We start from the raw sequence: 21,219 nt of genomic DNA on the forward strand, positions 1-21,219 counted from the left end.
TTGATGTTTCCAATGGGACACTTGTGAGTCGAGTTGGCAGAACAAGCAAGGAGGTGGGCAGAGCCAAGCATGAGCTAGCAAGATCCTTCTGTAATTTCTGTAATTACAGACTGCAACTACTACCAGGTACATGTTATTACATTGTAACTATGAGTCATTACAGTTAACTACAATACTTGTTAGTTTAATTACACATGTAATTACACAGTAATAATGCACCCTTAAAAGGAAGTCTTACCTAATAATCAAACGTAGATTTATTAGTAAATGTGAAAACCGGTAGGCTGTTTGCTGCCCAATTATACAATAGTAATTATAATAACCCTTATTCACAAAACACAACAGATGACAGCTGAAGAGACATCATGAGTTATAGGTCTAATAATTAAGACTTATTGGTAATAAATGAAAAACTGATAGATTAATAACTAACGTCAACATTCCTTTTAGTTTAAGTGAGGTGTTTGTTATGTGTGTTTTGTTAACATTCAAATGGAACAGTATGATTGTCTGTCAAGAATAGTGCCTTTTTAGCTCTCCCAGTCCTGTTTCACACGGTCGGGAACTGAACAATAAAAACGTGTTAAGTAATTAAAACCATCTAACCAATTACATAGCACAGGTGTAACGCCTGTCGCTGTTGATCCCCCCCCCACTTTCAGACACTCCATGTAATTGCTGTCAGCCAGCTGGTCAAACAGATGACTGAAATGAACGAGTCACTCCGAAAAACGAATCATGACTCTTGAGTCAGTAAAAAGAGTCGTTCAAAAAAGAACGAGTCAATAGCGAACAGCACATCACTAGCATAACCGTGTGCGCCCTGAAATCTACGTCCACCATATGACTTTTAACATTGCCCAACAACGGGCGAAATGGCGCGAAAAGGATGTGTCCCCTGCTAGAGTTAGCGGCAGGCTGACAAGCAATGTTCACCATCGTAGAACGGATGAAGCCTGACCTGGAATGTGACGCTAACTGAAGCCGGCTAGCTTCATAAAAGCCTGAGTACATCTAGCTCGTTTCGCAGTATACCACTCTGGTGTCGCTTTTTATTTTTTATTTTTTTTAAGAATAAAGTATTTTCAACCGACTTTACGTTTCCCCTGAAAAACGGATGAGGGAACTCCGCTCAGACACAGAGTTTCTAAACCTCGGTTAGGGAAAAGTAAACTGAAACATGTTGATGGTTTGTGGAGGAAGGTTTCAGCCAGATGTACAAAGAGAAGTACTGAGAAAGAAACCCCACATTCCTGGAATGAACGTCTTGACATCAGCATCTCTGCCATTTAGACTATTTATTTCTGCCAGAAGTCTGTTAGAGCAGTCGGAAGAGTAGGACAGTGAGAGAGAGGGAGAGTTATTTGAATAAATTGTCGTCATCATAAGTATTTCCCGCTCACCTCTCCTACTACAGGTATGTTGCGACTCTATTCAAGTGTTTACTGTCATTCTAAACACGTGTATATGTCAAGATTCTCACGCCAGCAAGAAGCCTACTGTTGTATCTGCAACATGAGTACGGTTACATGCACACAGTAACACGATTATTGTGGTTAGTCAGATTAATATCATAGTTGGTTTGAAACGTTTACATGCTTTGCAAGAAGGACGATTTCCATAATAACCCTGTTTACATGGACACATCTAAAATCAGGCTACCTGATGGGACTTAAAAGGGGAATAGAAACAGGTATGGGTAGCGCCATCTTGAATTGCCATAATAAAGACTGATGTCAATGCATCAATTGGTAGGAGTGAGCAAATTGTGAGTTTTGGCATGGAGAATGAAACTGAATGCCGCCAACGGGAGGTGCCTCGCCTTTACTCATAGACTGTAAAACAAATATGTATGAAGTCACCCAATTGTTTCCTATTGGGATACTCAGTGGCCCATTTGAAGATCAGGAAGTGTCATTTTAGCATGTCACCATCTTGTTATATGGAGGAGTTTTTGGAATCATCACATGCGCAGTTCTAGTTATAGGAAGTTATGGTGCAGGCTAGCTCAGTGCTCCCCTCTCATTGAGTATCTCAAGTTGGCCGACTGAAGGCCGACTGAGGTACTGCAGGCTGCCATTAGCAACTAAATTATTATTTTAACTTTTGTTTTATTTAACCTTTGTTTAATTTGGCAAGTCAGTTAAGAACAAATTCTTATTTACAATGACGGCCTAATTTAGTCTGTGTGTGATTTTAAAGTAATCTGTTCAAGGACATACATCTGGTGAAATAGAAGCAATTATTGTTACCATGATTGTGTTTGATGATTTGTTTTATATCCAAGAATATTGACCATGAAGATCACCATTTCCCCAATCACGATAATGGGGCTTCCTGTTTTATGGAACAATGCCTGCAGTACCGCGGACTGCCTTCAACTTCAAATCTTCGTGGTGAGGGCGCAGTTGCTCTCCCCTGCCTTTACTTTCAAAATACAGTGATCCCTGTATGAAGCTTTTTGCATCATATGACGCAAAATGTATCATACGGGAATGATTTCTCTATTTTGAAAGTTACATATCATGACAACTTGATTGCTGACAAGCAAAACATTTTTGAACTATGTCAACAATGGACTAATAGTTTTGGGGTGGAATTTTTCTTTAAGGATTCCAGCTTTAAATGGTGTACGACAAATGTAATTCCAAATAATAATAAGGTACAAGATTTCAATCACATTAAATATCTAAATACTTACAGTGCATTAGGAAAGTATTCAGACCCCTTTCCCTTTTCAACATTTTGTTAGGTTACAGCCTTATCCTAAAATTGATTAAATAAATGTTTTTCCTCATCAATCTACACACAATACTCCATAATGACAAAGCGAAAACAGGTTTTTAGACATTTTTATAAATGTATTAAAAATTATAAACAGAAATAACTTATTTACATAAGTATTCAGACCCTTTGCTATGACACTCGAAATTGAGCTCAGGTGTATCCTGTTTCCATTGATCATCCTTGAGATGTTTCTACAACGTGATTGAAGTCCACCTGTAGTAAATTCAGTTGATTGGACATGATTTGGAAAGGCACTCCATCATTCTTAATAAGTGTAAGAAGTTTGGAACCACCAAGACTCTTCCTAGAGCTGTCTGCCCGGCCTAACTGAGCAATTGGGGGAGAAGGACCTTGGTCAGGGAGGTGACCAATAACCCGATGGTCACTCTGACAGAGCTCCAGAGATCCTCTGTGGAGATGGGAGAACCTTCCAGAAAGACAACCATCTCTGCAGCACTCCACCAATCAGGCCTTTATGGAAGAGTGGCCAGACAGAAGCCACTCCTCAGTAAATGGCGAAAGGACTTCCAGACCATAGGAAACACGATTCTCTGGTCTGGTGAAGCATGGTGGTGGCAGCATCATGCTGTGGGGATGTTTTTCAGCGGTAGGGACTGGGATCAAGGGAAAGATGAACAGAGCAAAGTACAGAGAGACTCTTGATGAAAACCAACTCCAGAGCGCTCAGGATCTCAGACTGGGGTTCCAACAGGACAACAACCCTAAGCACACTGCCAAGACAACGCAGGAGTGGCTTCAGGGCAAGTCTCTGAATGTCCTTGAGTGGACCAGCCAGAGCCCGGACTTGAACCAGATCTAACATCTCTGTAGAGACCTGAAAATAGCTGTGCAACGACGTTCCCCATTCATCCTGACAGAGCATGAGAGGATCCGCAGAGGAGAATGGGAGAAACTCCCCAAATACAGCTGTGCCAAACTTGTAGCGTCATACCGAATAAGACTCTAGGCTGTAATCGCTGCCAAAGGTACTTCAGCAAAGTATTGAGAAAAGGGTCTGAATTTTTTTATTTAACCAGGCAAGTCAGTTAAGAACAAATTCTTATTTACAGTGACGGCCTAGGAACAGATTTTTACCTTGTCAACTCGGGGATTCGATCTAGCAACCTTTCGCTTACTGGCCCAACGCTCTAACCACCTGCCGACCTGAATACTTATGTAAATGTGATATTTCAGTTTATACATTTGCAAAAATGTCTAAAAACCTGTTTTTGCTTTGTAATTATAGGGTATTGTGTAGGTTGTTGAAATATATATTTTTTATCCATTTTAGAATAAGGCTGTAAAGTAACAAAATGTGGAAAAAGTCAAGGGGAACGCACTGTACTTCAAAATGTTTGAAAGAAATGAATATAGTATTTGAACCCAGGCCTGGTTCCTAAGAGGGCAGAGTGGTGTGTGTGTGTGTGTGTGTTAAGATGACTGTGTATGCGTGTGTGAAGGTCGGCTTTCTTGCAACCCAGTGCTTTGACATCCCTACACCCCTTCCCTTCCCCTCCCCTTCCCGGTATACACACACAGAGAGGGATTATGTGGCCACTCCCCACTAGCAGCAGCTGGAGAGTGTCTACATAATGAGGCCACTGTGTTGTTGCCTCGTCACCACTCTGCTCTCTCACCGTTAGCCCGACTTGGTCTCTGCACCTACATTACCTACTCACTAATATTAGAGCATGTACACATTTATTTTCCATTTTATGCTACAAAGTAGGCCTAACTAATATTTACTTATGAAATTGCTGTTTCTCTCCCAGATGAAGTTCCAGTGGCTGTTGTGTGCAGTTAAACTGGAGATGACTTAGCCTACACAACTGGGCTTACTGAGAGTGAGAGTGAGACTTAACTGAGATGATTTACAAATAGTTGAGCACCAATTTCCATTGTTTGCATATACACTACATGGCCAAAAGTATGTGGATACGCCTTCATATTAGTTGCTCACGAGTGTATAAAATTGAGCACACAGCCATGCAATCTCCATAGTCAAACATTGGCAGTAGAATGGCCCGTACTGAAGAGCTCATTGACTTTTTCAACGTGGCACCGGCATAGGATGCCACCTTTCCATCAAGTCAGTTCTTCAAATTTCTGCCCTGCTAGATCTGCCCCGGTCAACTGTAAGGGCTGGTATTGTGGAAACGTCTAGGATCACCAACGGCTCAGCCATGAAGTGGTAGGCCACACAAGCTCACAGAACGTGGCCACCGAGTGCTGAAGAGCGTAGCGTGTGAAAATCGTCTGTCCTCGGTTGCAACACTCACTACCGAGTTCCAAATTGCCTCTGGAAGCAACGTCAGCACAAGAACTGTTCGTCAGGAGCTTCATGAAATTGATTTTCATGGCCGAGGAGCTGCACACAAGCCTAAGATCACCATGCGCAATGCATTGGTTGGTGTGGTGTAAAACTTGCCATCGTTGGACTCCTCCGGAGCAGTAGAAATGTGTTCTCTGGAGTGATGAATCACGCTTCACCATCTGGCAGTCCAACGGCTGAATCTGGGATTGGCGGATGCCAGGAGAATGCTACCTGCCCAAATGCATAGTGCCAACTATAAAGTTTGGTGGAGAAGGAATAATGGTCTGGGGTTTAGGCTAGGCCCCTTAGCTCCAGTGAAGGGGAACAGCATACAATGACATTCTAGATCTGTGATTCCAACTTTGTGGCAAGTTTTGCGAAGGCCCTTTCCTGTTTCAGCATAACAATGCCCCCGTGCAGAAAGCAAGTTCCATACAGAAATGGTTTGTCGAGATCGGTGTGGAAGAACTTGACTGGCCTGCACCGAGCCCTGACCTTAACCCCATCGAACACCTTTGGGTTGAATTGGAACGCCGACTGCAAACCAAGCCTAATCGCCCAACATCAGTGCCCGACCTCAGCAATGTTCCAACTAGTTCCATCTAGTGGAAAGCCTTCCTAGAAGAGTGGAGGCTGTTATCACAGCAAAGGGGGGACCAACTCCATATTAATGCCCATGATTTTTGAATGAGATGTTTCGAAGAGCAGGTGTCCACATACCTTTGGCCATGTAGTGTATCAGTGGTAACATTTTTGCCCTTAAGCTAAATCTAAGTCTATGCACACTTCCAGTCAGATGCACATTTATTTTAATGGTTGCTAAGCTTTCGGTCGGTCGACCTTCATCAGAGCATCACATTTTGCCCTTGAAATTAAGTTCCCTGAATGCACTCAAAAGAAATTCAACGCCTGACAATCTTGCTTGGTGACATTGTCGTGGTGGGTTGACACAGGGGAGCCTGAAATAAACTAGGACTATGGGTAACAGAGTTAAAAACAGTGCCTGCCTGTGAGTGTGCTTACAGCTGGCCCAGTCAGCATGCGTAAACAACTTACAGTCCACGACCGGGGCCCTGCCCTTACAGGATTTTGACATAGCTCTTGCAACACCACTGAATATCCTTCTCCCATCCGGCTCACCAGTCACTGAGCGCTAAGCACATGGGAAGGAGTGGCAGCCTGCCTCTCTCCTCTGCTCACATCTCTTCTCTAGCTGGCCAAGGTGACACAGCTGACTTTACCTCCAGGAGCCACGTTGCCTCCTCAGCCGTCCTTCTATGGTTTGTCTTGTTTTATTGATTGGGGGTAGGGAAGGGGGTTGACGGAGGGGTATTAGCTCAGGAGTGGATGTTCCTAGGTGAGGCCAACCGTAGCCTAAGGTTATGAGTTGCTCAGGAAAGGTTTGGGGAGTTTTTTTGTGGGACAAGTTATAGCTCAAGACACACCTTTAGGATTGTCAAACATTTGCCTGCCGACAGTACTCTTTTGTGTTCACACAGCAAAGACCTGAAGTCGTCAGCCACTAAGCCGTGTTAAAATACTCCAAACCAGAAGGTGGCAGTACCTTTGTTTGACAATGCAAGTCTGTGTGTGTTGCTTATGTTCTGGATTCCAATATTAGCTATTGCAGAGAATTACCAGGGACTGAACAATACGATATTATTATGATACTTATGTGCCGATACAGTACCGCAACGAACCGCAATACATATAGTGTTTTTATTGCGATTCGATGTTCCAAATACATTGCTCACCAAATGTCTGCTGCAGAGGGATAAGAGAGAGCCAAGTTTTGATCATGAGTCATGGAAATAAGTGCTGAAAACAAATTGGCTCCCTGTTTAAAAAGAAGATTGAGAACAGGCTATGAAGGAAAAATACTGATCTTTTGGTTCAGGTACAGCCAACTAGCGCAAAAATAATATTTGGTATTGTCCATTCGATATATCGTCAAATAATATTTGATATTGTCCACATGATATATCGTCAAAAATAATATCCTGATATGTAACTGTGTAGGTTTTTTCTTCTCCCCCGACCCCCATTCGCAAATTTTAGCTAGCTGTGCTAATGTTGCTATTTTGTAGAAAGCCCTTGTTGATCATAGCCAGATGGCCACAGCTAGATGTCTACCTAGCAAGATGACAAAGAAACTATTTAATTCACTGCCACAGGAGTCGCTACAGCGCGATAGGACAAGGACATCCCTGCCGGCCAAACCCTCCCCTAACTCGGATGACGCTGGGCCAATTGTGCGTCACTTTTTGGGTCTCCCAGTCGTGGCCGGCATGGGTCTCGAACCAGCATCTGTAGGAATGCAGTTTGTACTATGATGCAGTGTCTTAACACCATGCCCAAACCGGCAACTTGATTTTGTCCCCCCACACCAAACGTGATCACGACACGCAGGTTGAAATATCAAAACAAACACTGAACCAATTATATTAATTTGTGGACAGGTTGAAAAGCATTAAACATGTATGGCAATTTAGCTAGCTAGCTTACTGTTGCTAGCTAATTTATCCAGGGGTATAGATATATTGTTATTTTACCAGAACTGCACAAGGTCCTCTACTCCGACAATTACTCCACACATAAAACGGTCAACTGAATCGTTTCTAGTCATCTCTCCTCCTTCCAGGATTTTTCTTCTTTGGACTTTATATGGCGATTGGCATTTCATAATAAGGTGTATAACCGACCTCAGTTCATCTTTCAATCACCCACGTGGGTGTAACCAATGAGGAGATGGCATGTGGGTATATGCTTCTAAAAGCCAATGAGGAGATGGGAAAGGCAGGACTTGTATCGCGTTCGGCGTCACAAATAGAAGCAACTTCTATTTTAGCACCTGGCAACGCAGATGCTCGTTGGCGTGCACAAGCAGTGTGGGTGCAATGATTGAATAACATGTGTACATTTATTTTGCAACGCTCGCGCACGCGACACGTCCAGTTTGGGTAGCGTGTTAGACCGCTGCATATGGTTCCATAGCTGATTTGGCTCAAACACATTAAGAAGGAAAGAAATTCCATAAATTAACTTTTGACAAGGCACACCTGTTAATTGAAATGCATTCCAGATGATTAACTGATGAAGCTGGTTGAGAGAATGCCAAGATTGTGCAAAGCTGTCGTCAAGGCAAAGGGTGGCTACTTGAAGAATCTAAAATCCAAAATATATTTGGATATGTTTAACACTTTTTTTTGGTTACTACATGATTCAATATGTGTTATTTCATCATTTTGACGTCTTCACTATTATTCTACAATGTAGAACTTAGTAAAAATAAAGAAAACCCGTTGAATGAGTAGGTGTGTCCAAACTTGACGTTGATGGAGATGTCATTTTCCTGGCACCACTCCCCCATCGTCACCATTGTACCAGGTCCCTTATTTGTCTTCTATAGGTTTGAGAGATTTTGCCTTGTTGTCTGTTACCAAAAACACATAATTTTTTGATTTTTTTCAGGGAGGATAAAGAAAAGTTCAAATAATGTAAAGGTAGACCTACCAAATAGTTATAGTATTTTTACTGATCATTTGGTTTATGATCTATGAAGTGATTTAAAACTTGTAATACAGAATGACCAAGAAATCGGTAACAGAATGACTGAATTGGCTACAATGGGAATTCATGGTAATCACAAATCGTCTTTGGTCACTTGCTACTGTCCTCCCTTCCATTGTAATACTGTTATGTTCAGCTCATAACTGTTCTCTTTCTCTTTCTGTTATGTGGTGGTCAAAGCAAGAGTGTGAGTCTGGACAACCCCTCCCCCTTTCTCTCTTCTCTTTCCCCAGTTAATGTCACCCCTCCCGGCTCTTATTGACACCTACCCATGGCTCTTATTGACACCTACCCATGGCTCTTATTGACACCTACCCATGGCTCTTATTGACACCTACCCATGGCTCTTATTGACACCTACCCATGGCTCTTATTGACACCTACCCATGGCTCTCATTGACACCTACCCATGGCTCTTATTGACACCTACCCATGGCTCTTATTGACACCTACCCATGAGCCCCCTTTTGTTTTATGTAACCACCCCTCTCCCCCACTGAGCACCAACTGACAAAGGAAAAGTTGACATTTTGTCAGTCCAACTCTGAACCAATCATAGACATCCGTTCCACAATTTTGGACAGCACAGTACTGTACTATACTGTACTGAAATATGCTGTACTGTGATCTGTGAGACATATTTTCAATTTGGAGTAGATATTTAAGAGTTTTTGGAAAACATGGTCACGTTAAAAACTGAGGGAGATTTGACCGTCATTCTGTTACCAAACTTCACATCTGCATTGTTTTTTTTTTTTAGTAAATGTGTTTGTGTAAAATGGTCAGTTGTATGGTTTAGCTATCAACGGTTCTTGTTTGGCATTCTTTTCTTGTTAAAAAAAAATCTTGAGTCTCAGTGTGTCATTCTGTTTCCGTGGAATTGCTCCGAAGTCTATCATTGTATTTATATAATTAAGTTCTAACTCTCAGTAGTTAATAGTTGAATGACTGTTTTGGGCTTTTGAACCACTGTACACAGGTGAGACTGAATGTTATAGTACTTACTGTATGCATGTTTGCGTTGGCATGCCATTACTGGTATTTCAAGTATGCATGTGGTCTGTTTGTGTTTTGCCTACTCTGTTGTCATCGTCAAGCCAAACACAGCATGACAATTCCATAAGGAGTTGGAAAAAAGAGCAGAAACAGTCTGGCACCCAGGATAGTCTGTCCTCCATTTCTAGTAGCAAGCTCTTTTTTTGGTGTTCACCATGTTTCTTGTGGGTTAGACTCCTGCACCGTTAATGCATGTGTTTACTGTGTAAGGCCTAAATACAAGTGATTGTGCAATTTGGGTTGATGAACAATGTTCCCTGCGAATATGTATTTGGCAGCTTGACTTCTCAGCAACATTTTTCATTGGATATTGATGCATAAACCATACAGAGTCAAATCAATCAGTTGGTAGCACTTCTCGAAACGAACAACACAGCTTCGTAATATTCCACCTAACTGTCTTAAACTCACTAAAACAAATTAGATTTTTGGTAAACAAAATCTTTTCGAAATGCTATGAAAATTCAGAACCTTTATTTATAATGACCAAGGGATTGCGTGTGTTAAATATCCACCTTCCAGCCTAACCCAGCCTGTGTCCTCACTGTCCTGTATGTGTGTCCCACAGCCTGTCTCACTGTTCATCTCTCCCACAGCCTAACCCAGGGTTGTCCCCTCTGGCCTTGCCCCCTGGCTCTGAGGAGTCATCCTGCCACGTCTCCATGTCGTTGCCCTCAGCCTCCCAGTCCCAGTCGCGGCTGAAGTACGTGTCCCTGGGAGTGCTGGTGCTGCAGACCACCTCGTTGGTGCTCACCATGAGGTACTCGCGCACGCTGCTAGGCGAGGGGCCGCGCTACCTAGCCTCCTCAGCCGTGGTTTCGGCTGAGCTGCTCAAGATCCTCACCTGCCTGCTGCTCGTCTTCTACGACCACAGTGGGTATAGTGATCGATCTGACTGTCCGGCCGCCTGGCTTTCTGTCTGTGACAATGAATGGATAAACAATGACAACACAGAAAATACAGTCTCTTTGTCTATCTATAGGATCTATGCTACAGTGTCTTTGTCTATCTATCTCGTTCTTAGGATTCAGTGTATGGGTGTTAAATCTCTGTTTCTCTTCCTGTCAGGCTTCAGTGTTCGGGCATTGAATCGTGTGCTGAATGAAGAGATTCTCAACAAGCCCATGGAGACGTTGAAGTTGGCCATCCCATCAGGCATCTACACACTCCAGAACAACCTGCTTTATGTCGCCCTGTCCAACCTGGATGCTGCTACCTACCAGGTGAGAGACGTGACGTGCGCGCTTGTGTGTAGCAACATGTATAAGGGGAACAAAAGTGGACCAAGAATGGCGCCCTGAGGGACTCCACACTGCATTTCTTGACCAGTTTTGACTGGCAGGAATTTAAATCGATATTGTCCCCAACCAGGTGACGTACCAGCTGAAAATCCTGACCACGGCCCTGTTCTCAGTGTCCATGCTGGGGAAGAGACTGGGGCTCTACCAGTGGCTATCTCTGCTCATCCTCATGACTGGTATCGCTCTCGTACAGGTGACAAGATTAAACACACCCCACAAGTCAATAACTTCTCATTCATACCAAATCTAATTGGTTGGTCTGTTTGGGTGTGTTTTTGTCAGATTAGTCATGTATCCACATTAGGGAGGCAGAAGTCTAAACTTTTCTCAAGTTCACAGGTTTTTCCGAATCATTTGCATAAATCAGTGGTAACACGATCTCCATGAAAGGTTTACCGGATTTTGCAACCATACTCCACATGCACATCCTTGTTTGTGGACATACTGAATGTTGTTGATGTACTGTGTGTTTGTCTCCACAGTGGCCTACAGAGTCTCTGGGTGGGCCATCTTCGAAGCCTCTGTCTGCAGGCTCCCAGTTAGTCGGTGTGATAGCCGTACTAATAGCCTGCTTCTCCAGTGGCTTCGCTGGAGTCTACTTTGAGAAGATCCTCAAAGAAACCAAACAGAGTGTATGGGTCCGCAACATCCAGTTAGGTCAGCATCACTGAAATCTGTGTGTGTGTGTCCTTGTGCTCTCGCGCACACACACACACACACACACACACACACACACACACACACACACACACACACAATCACCATATACGCCGCTGATACTATTTATAATAGTTATCCTGCTGCTCAGTCACTTCTACCTCTGATTACATCTACATACTATAACTACCTCAACTATCACCAGTATCCCTGCACATTGATATTGGTACTGGTATTGACCTTGTATATAGTGTATATTCTAATTTTTTTCTTGTGTGTATTTTACCTGACTTAGTATTATTGATTCTATGCTCTTTAAGACACTTTTCGATATTGTTTTTTATATTGAATACTGCGTTGTTGAGTAAGAGCTTGCAAGTAAGCATTTCACTGTACTGTTTTTCACCTACTGCATCTGGGTCAGATGATTTAGACCCTGTAAGGTTGCTGCTCCTATCATCGCAAAGCCTATCTCCAGTTCGTCCTTTATTTAAAGGGGGAGATCAAGCTGATCCTAAATGTTATAGCCCTATTTCTATTTTGCCCTGTGTATCAAAAGTGTTGGAAAAACTTGTAAATAATCAACTGACTGGCTTTCTTGATGTTGATAGTAACCTCTCGGGTGTGCAATCTGGTTTCCGCTCAGATTATGGATGTGTCACTGCAACCTTAAAGATCCTCAATGATGTCACCATTGCCCTTGATTCTAAGCTATTTTTATTTTTATTGACTTGGCCAAAGCTTTTGATACGGTAGACCATTCCATTCTTGTGTGCCGGTTAAAGAGTATTGGTGTCTCTGAGGACTTTGGCCTGGTTTGCTAACTACCTCTCTCAATGAGTGCAGTGTATAAAGTCAGAAAATCTGCTGTCTCAGCCACTGCCTGTCACCAAGGGAGTAGCCCAAGGCTCAATCCTAGGCCCCACACTCTTCTCAATTTATATCAACAACATAGCTCAGGCAGTAGGAAGCTCTCCATTTATATGCAGATGATACAGTCTTATACTCAGCTGGCCCCTCCCCGGATTTTGTGTTAAATGCTCTACAACAAAGCTTTCTTAGTGTCCAACAAGCTTTCTCTACCCTGAACCTTGTTCTGAACACCTCCAAAACAAAGGTCATGTGGTTTGGTAAGAAGAATGCCCCTCTTCCCACAGGTGTTATTGCTACCTCTGAGGGTTTAGAGCTTGAGGTAGTCACCTCATACAAGTACTTGGGAGTATGGCTAGACGGTACACTGTCTTTCTCTCAGCACATATCAAAGCTGCAGGCTAAAGTTAAATCTCGACTTGGTTTCCTCTATCGTAATTGCTCCTCTTCCACCCAAGCTGCCAAACTAACCCTGATTCAGATGACCTTCCTACCCATGCTAGATTACGGAGACATAATTTATAGATTGGCAGGTAAGGATGCTCTCGAGCGGCTAGATGTTCTTTACCATTCGGCCATCAGATTTGCCACCAACGCTCCTTATAGGACACGTCACTGCACTCTACACTCCTCTGTAAACTGGTCAAATCAAATTTTATTTGTCACATACACATGGTTAGCAGATGTTAATGTGAGTGTAGCGAAATGCATGTGCTTCTTGTTCCGACCATGCAGTAATATCTAACAAGTGATCTAACAATTTCACAACAACTACCTTATACACCCAAGTGTAAAGGAATGAATACGAATATGTACATAAAAATATATGGATGAGCGATAGCCGAATGGCATAGGCAAGATGCAGTAGATGGTATAGAGTACAGTATTTAAATATGAGATGAGTAATGTAGGGTATGTAAACATTATATAAAGTGGCTAGTGATACATTTATTACATCCAATTTTTTATTAAAGTGGCTAGAGATTTGAGTCAGTATGTTGGCAGCAGCCACTCAATGTTCGTGACGGCTTTCTAACAGTCTGATGGCCTTGAGATAGAAGCTGTTTTTCAGTCTCTTGGTCCCAGCTTTGATGCACCTGTACTGACCTCACCTTCTGGATGATAGCGGGGTGAACAGGCAGTGGCTCGGGTGGTTGTTGTCCTTGATGTTTTTGGCCTTCCTGTGACATCTGGTGGTGTAGGTGTCCTGGAGGGCAGGTAGTTTGCCCCCGGTGATGCATTGTGCAGACCTCACTACCCTCTGGAGAGCCTTAAGGTTGTGGGCGGAGCAGTTGCCGTACCAGGCGGTGATACAGCCCAACAGTATGCTCTCGATTGTGCATTTATAAAAGTTTGAGTGTTTTTGGTCATCTCCGTATACCTGTCGCAAGACCCACTGGTTGATGCTTATTTATAAAACCCTCTTAGGCCTCACTCCTCCCTATCTGAGATATCTACTGCAGCCCTCATCCTCTACATACAACACCCGCTCTGCCAGTCACATTCTGTTAAAGGTCCCCAAAGCACAGACATCCCTGGGTTGCTCCTCTTTTCAATTCACTGCAGCTAGCGACTGGAACGAGCTGCAACAAACAATCAAACTGGACAGTTATCTCAATCTCTTCATTCAAAGACTCAATCATGGACACTCTTACTGACAGTTGTCGCTGCTTTGTATGATGTATTGGTGTCTCTACCTTTTTGACCTTTGTGCTGTGGACTTTGCCCAGTAATGTTTATACCATGTTTTTGTGCTGCTACAATGTTGTGTTGCTACCATGCTGTGTTGTCATGTTTTGCTGCCTTATGTTGTCGTCTTAGGTCTCTCTTTATGTAGTGTTGTGTTGTCTCTCTTGTCGTGATGTGTGTTTTGTCCTATATTTTTTATTTCATTTATTTTTAATCCCAGCCCCCGTCCCCGCTGGAGGCCTTTTGCCTTTTGGTAGGCCGTCATTGTAAATAAGAATTTGTTCTCAACTGACTTACCTAGTTAAATAAAGGTTATATAACTAAATGCAAATAAAGTATCCTGTGCATGTGACAAATACACTTTGATTTGATCTCCCTCCCTCTCATAGGTTTGTTTGGTCTGGTGTTTGGTCTTATTGGAGTGTTTGTGTACGACGGAGAGAGAGTGAGGGAGTCCGGAGTGTTCCAAGGCTACAACTCACTCACCTGGACCGTTGTAGCCCTGCAGGTACTGTAAATATGCTTAAGTTATAGTTTCAAAAAGCGCATACATTTAATTATAACGTAGGCCAGGGGTCAATAATCTTTTTTTTTGTGTGGAGTGCCAATTTGCCAATTTATCCTACAAATTTCTAACGATCTGCGTGCCAGTTATGATTTTCATATGTGCATTACAAATAATTGTGTCTATTGAATGTCTAATTGCCCGAATAATGGAAGAATTCCATAGCTCGCTGAACAGAGGCGCGCTGTCCATTAGCACCACGGACATCATCTTGGAACGCAGATTCTCTTTGGTGAGTGATGCAGTGGCATTTAACCACGGATGGCCGATCTTATCTTCAATCAGCTTTGCAACTCCTTTATTTTCCCACCATAGCGGGGGCACCATCAGTTGTAATAGCGAATGTGTTTTTAATATCGACAACCTCTCTCAAAATGATCTGTGAAGGCTCTTGCTACGTCTTCTCCTTCAGTAGTACCATGCATGGGTTTAAGACAAAGCAGCTCCTCACGTACCTGCTCGGAGTCACAGTATCTTGCAACAACTGTCATTCACATCCACACTCTCATCAAGAGCAACACTAATCACAGGTGCATCTATTTAATACAACAACAAAAAACTCCCCAAATGGCTCAGGAGGTGAAGATCGAGTCATATATTCTCCGAGACATGACCCCCCAAACCGTGCTTCTTAATACCCGCCCGCTTAACCCGAAAGCCAGCCACAACAATGTGTCGGAGGAAACACAGTTCAACTGATGCCTGGGGTCAGCCTGCAAGCGCCCAGCCCGCCACTAGGAGTCGGTAGAGCGCTTGATTTTTGACTGCATGTAGATTTGTAAACACACTGCTTTGCTTTTCATACCTGGACACCGCCCTCGTGATTCCTTCTGCCTTGTCCCCCTCATCCTTGAAGTTTGTCCTCATGTCTCGTTTAAAAAGGACGGGGCACACTTAATGTCCAACAAACAAGTTTTACAACAGACCGGTCCTTCAGTTCAACGAATCCATATTCCTTTGTCCAAGAAGCAAAACATTTTTCTTTGCTGATGACATTTTGTGCCCTGAACTTTTTTAAATAACTAAAGAAGGCTTGCTAGCTACAGTGCCTTGCGAAAGTATTCGGCCCCCTTGAACTTTGCGACCTTTTGCCACATTTCAGGCTTCAAACATAAAGATATAAAACTGTATTTTTTTTGTGAAGAATCAACAACAAGTGGGACACAATCATGAAGTGGAACGACATTTATTGGATATTTTTTTTTTAAATTAACAAATCAATCTGAAAAATTGGGCGTGCAAAATTATTCAGCCCCTTTACTTTCAGTGCAGCAAACTCTCTCCAGAAGTTCAGTGAGGATCTCTGAATGATCCAATGTTGACCTAAATGACTAATGATGATAAATACAATCCACCTGTGTGTAATCAAGTCTCCGTATAAATGCACCTGCACTGTGATAGTCTCAGAGGTCCGTTAAAAGCGCAGAGAGCATCATGAAGAACAAGGAACACACCAGGCAGGTCCGAGATACTGTTGTGAAGAAGTTTAAAGCCGGATTTGGATACAAAAAGATTTCCCAAGCTTTAAACATCCCAAGGAGCACTGTGCAAGCGATAATATTGAAATGGAAGGAGTATCAGACCACTGCAAATCTACCAAGACCTGGCCGTCCCTCTAAACTTTCAGCTCATACAAGGAGAAGACTAATCAGAGATGCAGCCAAGAGGCCCATGATCACTCTGGATGAACTGCAGAGATCTACAGCTGAGGTGGGAGACTCTGTCCATAGGACAACAATCAGTCGTATATTGCACAAATCTGGCCTTTATGGAAGAGTGGCAAGAAGAAAGCCATTTCTTAAAGATATCCATAAAAAGTGTTGTTTAAAGTTTGCCACAAGCCACCTGGGAGACACACCAAACATGTGGAAGAAGGTGCTCTGGTCAGATGAAACCAAAATTGAACTTTTTGGCAACAATGCAAAACGTTATGTTTGGCATAAAAGCAACACAGCTCATCACCCTGAGCACACCATCCCCACTGTCAAACATGGTGGTGGCAGCATCATGGTTTGGGCCTGCTTTTCTTCAGCAGGGACAGGGAAGATGGTTAAAATTGATGGGAAGATGGATGGAGCCAAATACAGGACCATTCTGGAAAACAACCTGATGGAGTCTGCAAAAGACCTGAGACTGGGACGGAGATTTGTCTTCCAACAAGACAATGATCCAAAACATAAAGCAAAATCTACAATGGAATGGTTCAAAAATAAACATATCCAGGTGTTAGAATGGCCAAGTCAAAGTCCAGACCTGAATCCAATCGAGAATCTGTGGAAAGAACTGAAAACTGCTGTTCACAAATGCTCTCCATCCAACCTCACTGAGCTCGAGCTGTTTTGCAAGGAGGAATGGGAAAAAATGTCAGTCTCTCGAAGTGCAAAACTGATAGAGACATACCCCAAGCGACTTACAGCTGTAATCGCAGCAAAAAGTGGCGCTACAAAGTATTAACTTAAGGGGGCTGAATAATTTTGCACGCCCAATTTTTCAGTTTTTGATTTGTTAAAAAAGTTTGAAATATCCAATAAATGTCGTTCCACTTCATGATTTGTGTCCCACTTGTTGTTGATTCTTCGCAAAAAAATACAGTTTTATATCTTTATGTTTGAAGCCTGAAATGTGGCAAAAGGTCGCAAAGTTCAAGGGGGCTGAATACTTTCGCAGGGCACTGTATGTGAAAATGAATCTCATCTTCAGCGCTGCCTTGGGATTTGAATTTGGCGGGAGAGGCGAGGTGGGTCGTCTTGCCTTGAACTAATAATATGAAACTCCTGCAAAATCATGAAAGTCCATTCAGGAATCAGGAATTACATACCTTGGGAACTACTACATTGCAGTGAATACCAATGCAATATCAAAACCATTGCATTCAATTTCAAATATTTTCTCCAGTTAAAAAAATAAACTGGCAAAAATAAGTGAGGAAAAAACATCTATACCACTGTTTTAATTTTGAGGGGTTGCTTGCCAAGCCTTGGTGTGCCAAGGCAAATACCGTCGCGTGACAAGGCTGGCACGCTTGCCTTACGTTGCCGACCCCTGACGTAGGCCATACAAACCTGATTTACTGTAAAGTGAGGTAAGCCAGCGTAAAAGGAAGTGAACCTCTTTATAAAAAATACCTTAACAACCTTTACCCTATTCTGACTATTTACTCTAGGTGTGTGTGAGAGAGAAAGCAAGAGTTAATGAGAAAGAGAGGCAAAGTAAGTGTATGTGTGTTCATGCATGAACGCCTATGTATTTGTGTGTATTTTTATGTGTGTATTGTGTCTTCCATCAAACCCATGTCCTTTTGTGTGTTTCCAGGCTCTGGGCGGGTTGGTCATAGCAGCAGTCATTAAGTATGCAGACAACATCCTGAAGGGCTTCGCCACGTCACTCTCCATCATCCTGTCGACACTCATATCCTACTTCTGGTTGAAGGACTTCGACCCTACCAGGTACACACAAACAAACACACTTTCATAAATAATTTGGCTAGGTCCAGAGGTAAAATAGAGATATTATTATTATTAAGAAGAAACGATACAAATCAAGGACATTTTCACACATACCTATATTATCTAGATCCTGGAGCATTTGATACCCTGATCTGTGCTATGAAGCATATTTGAAACGCAAACAAATCCTGGCCTAAACCAATCCCGGTCCCTGCCCAATTTCCAGGACCAGAGTACCAGCAGTTGTTCAAGGCATCCGCACCAGGAAGCTGAATTCATATGTGAAAACGCCCTGATTATGCATTTCTGCCTATAGCTCTAACAACATCTTTCTCTCTCTCCCAGTGTGTTCTTCCTGGGAGCAATGCTGGTCATTGCTGCCACCTTCCTCTATGGCTATGAGGGCAAGAGGCCTGCCATCAACCACAGCAAAGTATAGAGGGTCTCCCCTCCACCACCCCACAGCCCAGGAACCCCAAAGAAGAGACACACGGAGCAAGATGGAGGGAGGAATATGTTGCCAAGAAGTGGTGCTGAGCAATTAACCAAAATGTCGGTTATTTTTCCGTTTTAAAACAACTAATTGACCGACCTTAGTTCAATTATTTGAATTTCATTCCATTTCATTTTTAATTTCTTTGCTCAATACACACATTGCGCTGCAGTTTCTATAGAGATAAAAAAGACCATGCCAGAACTGTGTGGTGTAGTAAGGAGTTGTAGTTTCCAACAGGCCAATGTTCTTCATAGTTTAGTGCAGAAAACGTGATAATTAACTACAAAGACCATAATTCATTGCGCGGCTAGTTGACTGGTCTGTTTCTTTTACGCCTGCAACGCAAGAGACGAGGGATGAGTGATCAAGAGTGCATACATCCGAGAGCAGTTGCTTCGTGAGGTATTGGTATTTAGCGGTCATAAAAGCATGCCTTATTTACTGTGAAGATCTACAAAATAGAGATTTGTCAGAGAGCATAGGCAGCAGCTCTATAAGAGAAGAGATGATGACTTGGAATGAAATAATAAGTCATCAAATGAAACAAATGCAATATACACAACTAAAAGCAGTAATGTGCAGTCACTACCATCATTGGACTTTTTTATTTTATTTTTATTTTGTAATATTCTGTGCTCCAGCATTCAACCCAGATAACATACCTGCTAAATATCTGTATGCAACCAATAACATTTGATTCGATGTAATGCATAGTGCATTTAATGTCATTTTTTAAAATTTTCTTTGAAAATCTGAAACCACAAAACGACCTCAAAGCAATAATCACTCAGAGCTACTGAGAAGGTCCGCGTAGTCAAGGAGGAGCAGAACTCCTGGGAAAGGGGTGTAGGCGGAAGGAGTCGTAAGATGTTTAATGTACACCAGGGAGTCGCCTGGTTTCAAAACAAGGTTTTGATTGTCCAATACTGGTACTAGTAGACAAGATGGAGGTCATAGCATTTCTAAAGCTCTTTATTGAAATTCGAAGCGCTTTACGTTGCATGGGGTTAGTAATGCAACCACACTCTCCCATAGTGACGCCATTAAGTTCTTGATCGAACAGGCTCATGAATGTGACTCCTCCACAGTTCACACTTGTATGCACGTCAAACACACACGTCATGGAGCTGAAGCCACTATGATGCCTATGCAGGGCATATGAAGGGTTATGCTCACATGTGACCTCTCACCTCAGGGGTGATAGAGCCAAACTCACCAAAGCATGGAATCATAGGAAAATGGACTTTACAGGGAACAACGAGAATTCATCGACGAATCCAAGAATTCACTGCCAACGTTACTGTTTTTTTAATGTTCTATTTTTAAAAATATTTTATAATGTATTTGGGGAGTAGGGGAATGGGAATTTGTAGTATGAATGTATTTTAGGGGTACTGATGGTCAGTAAGGGGGAGGACATTTAAATGAATGTAATGCCTCACAGGTTACCGCCCCTCATTTGTTTTTGAGTGACAGCTCCACCCAGTGGGAGCGTTGGGTTGTAGCACATTTACTGCAGAGGGGAGGGGTTGAGACCAATGACTGTAGAGATACTGGATGTCCTTTTATTGGGGACAAGGAAGAAAAAGATTAAAGGAAGGAATGCTTTAAACTTGCTGCTCATTGTCCGGCCATTCAGATCCAAAGAATTACACATCCAGTTGCTGATGTTTTTATGCAAAAATGGCCTGTCGTGCAAGATAAAATGAATAAATTAAGTGATCAAATGTAAAATAAGGGTTTAAACCGATGTTTTGTATTGAAAGAGCTTGTATTGTGGATGTTGTTTCATCTAGGTATGAAATCCCAAAGCAGGATTGTTTGAGTAAGAGGTCATAAATTATTTGATGTTTCTCAACAACTGGGTCATATTCATGAGGCACCAAATGGAACAAAATTGGCAGAAACAGGGACAGACTGCCCGAACTCGTCCAATAAGAAATGCGTTTTGTGTTGGAAAAACATTTTGCTGTGGTGTGCCCTAAGGAAGGCAATCCTGGTTCCTATCGAGCCGAGATCACTGAATATGTTTGGTACCAATTCAAAAGTTCATAAACTGTTCATATAATATATTTTCATTACATTGTGTATCTAACATGGAAAAAGCTTCCATCTTACACAAGAATGACAATTTGTGAATGTGGATAGAAAGAGACCCAATCAATGGCAGCTATTTTGGGGACACGACAAAGCCGTCATTGTGAATATTACCACCACCCTGTCTTTCCTGATCATGTATCCTTCTATCTCTCTCGGTCAACAGTCCCTCTGTGTTTGCATAGTCTTGGAAGTGGAGATGAGGGATTGGAGGCATGCAGAGAGGGGAGAAAATGATGGAGTGATGAAAGGGATGGATAGACAGATGGGAAGGTGACGACTGAAACTGGTGAGCAGCACAGATGGAGCATGAGTCTTGTGACATTGTGTCATATGGCAGGGGCCCCTCTGAATGAACCCGCTAGCCCAGG

At 42.6% G+C, this 21,219-nt stretch overlaps 1 protein-coding gene across 3 annotated transcripts; it reads left to right on the plus strand.

Moving 5' to 3' along the window:
• Window positions 1–767: 767 nt before the first annotated feature.
• LOC112260187 (UDP-N-acetylglucosamine transporter) lies at window positions 768–20,485 on the plus strand. Of its 3 annotated transcripts, XR_006084314.1 has the most exons (9): window positions 5,917–6,381; window positions 10,324–10,600; window positions 10,796–10,950; window positions 11,099–11,221; window positions 11,511–11,685; window positions 14,634–14,752; window positions 17,973–18,018; window positions 18,122–18,255; window positions 18,601–20,485. XR_006084314.1 is itself a non-coding variant. In XM_024435102.2 (8 exons), exons 2-8 carry the CDS (start codon window positions 10,390–10,392, stop codon window positions 18,692–18,694), a joined length of 1,011 nt encoding a protein of 336 aa, XP_024290870.1. In that variant the 5' UTR covers window positions 768–1,417; window positions 10,324–10,389; the 3' UTR covers window positions 18,695–20,485. The 3 variants fall into 3 exon arrangements, 2 of the variants coding, with proteins under 2 accessions (XP_024290870.1, XP_024290869.1); XM_024435102.2 differs by lacking the exons at window positions 5,917–6,381; window positions 17,973–18,018 and adding an exon at window positions 768–1,417; XM_024435101.2 differs by lacking the exon at window positions 17,973–18,018 and having other exon boundaries at window positions 6,192–6,381.
• Window positions 20,486–21,219: the final 734 nt, after the last annotated feature.

The sequence above is a fragment of the Oncorhynchus tshawytscha genome, linkage group LG10 (assembly GCF_018296145.1).
Source record: "Oncorhynchus tshawytscha isolate Ot180627B linkage group LG10, Otsh_v2.0, whole genome shotgun sequence".
In the NCBI taxonomy this organism is placed as follows: Eukaryota; Metazoa; Chordata; class Actinopteri; order Salmoniformes; family Salmonidae; genus Oncorhynchus; species Oncorhynchus tshawytscha.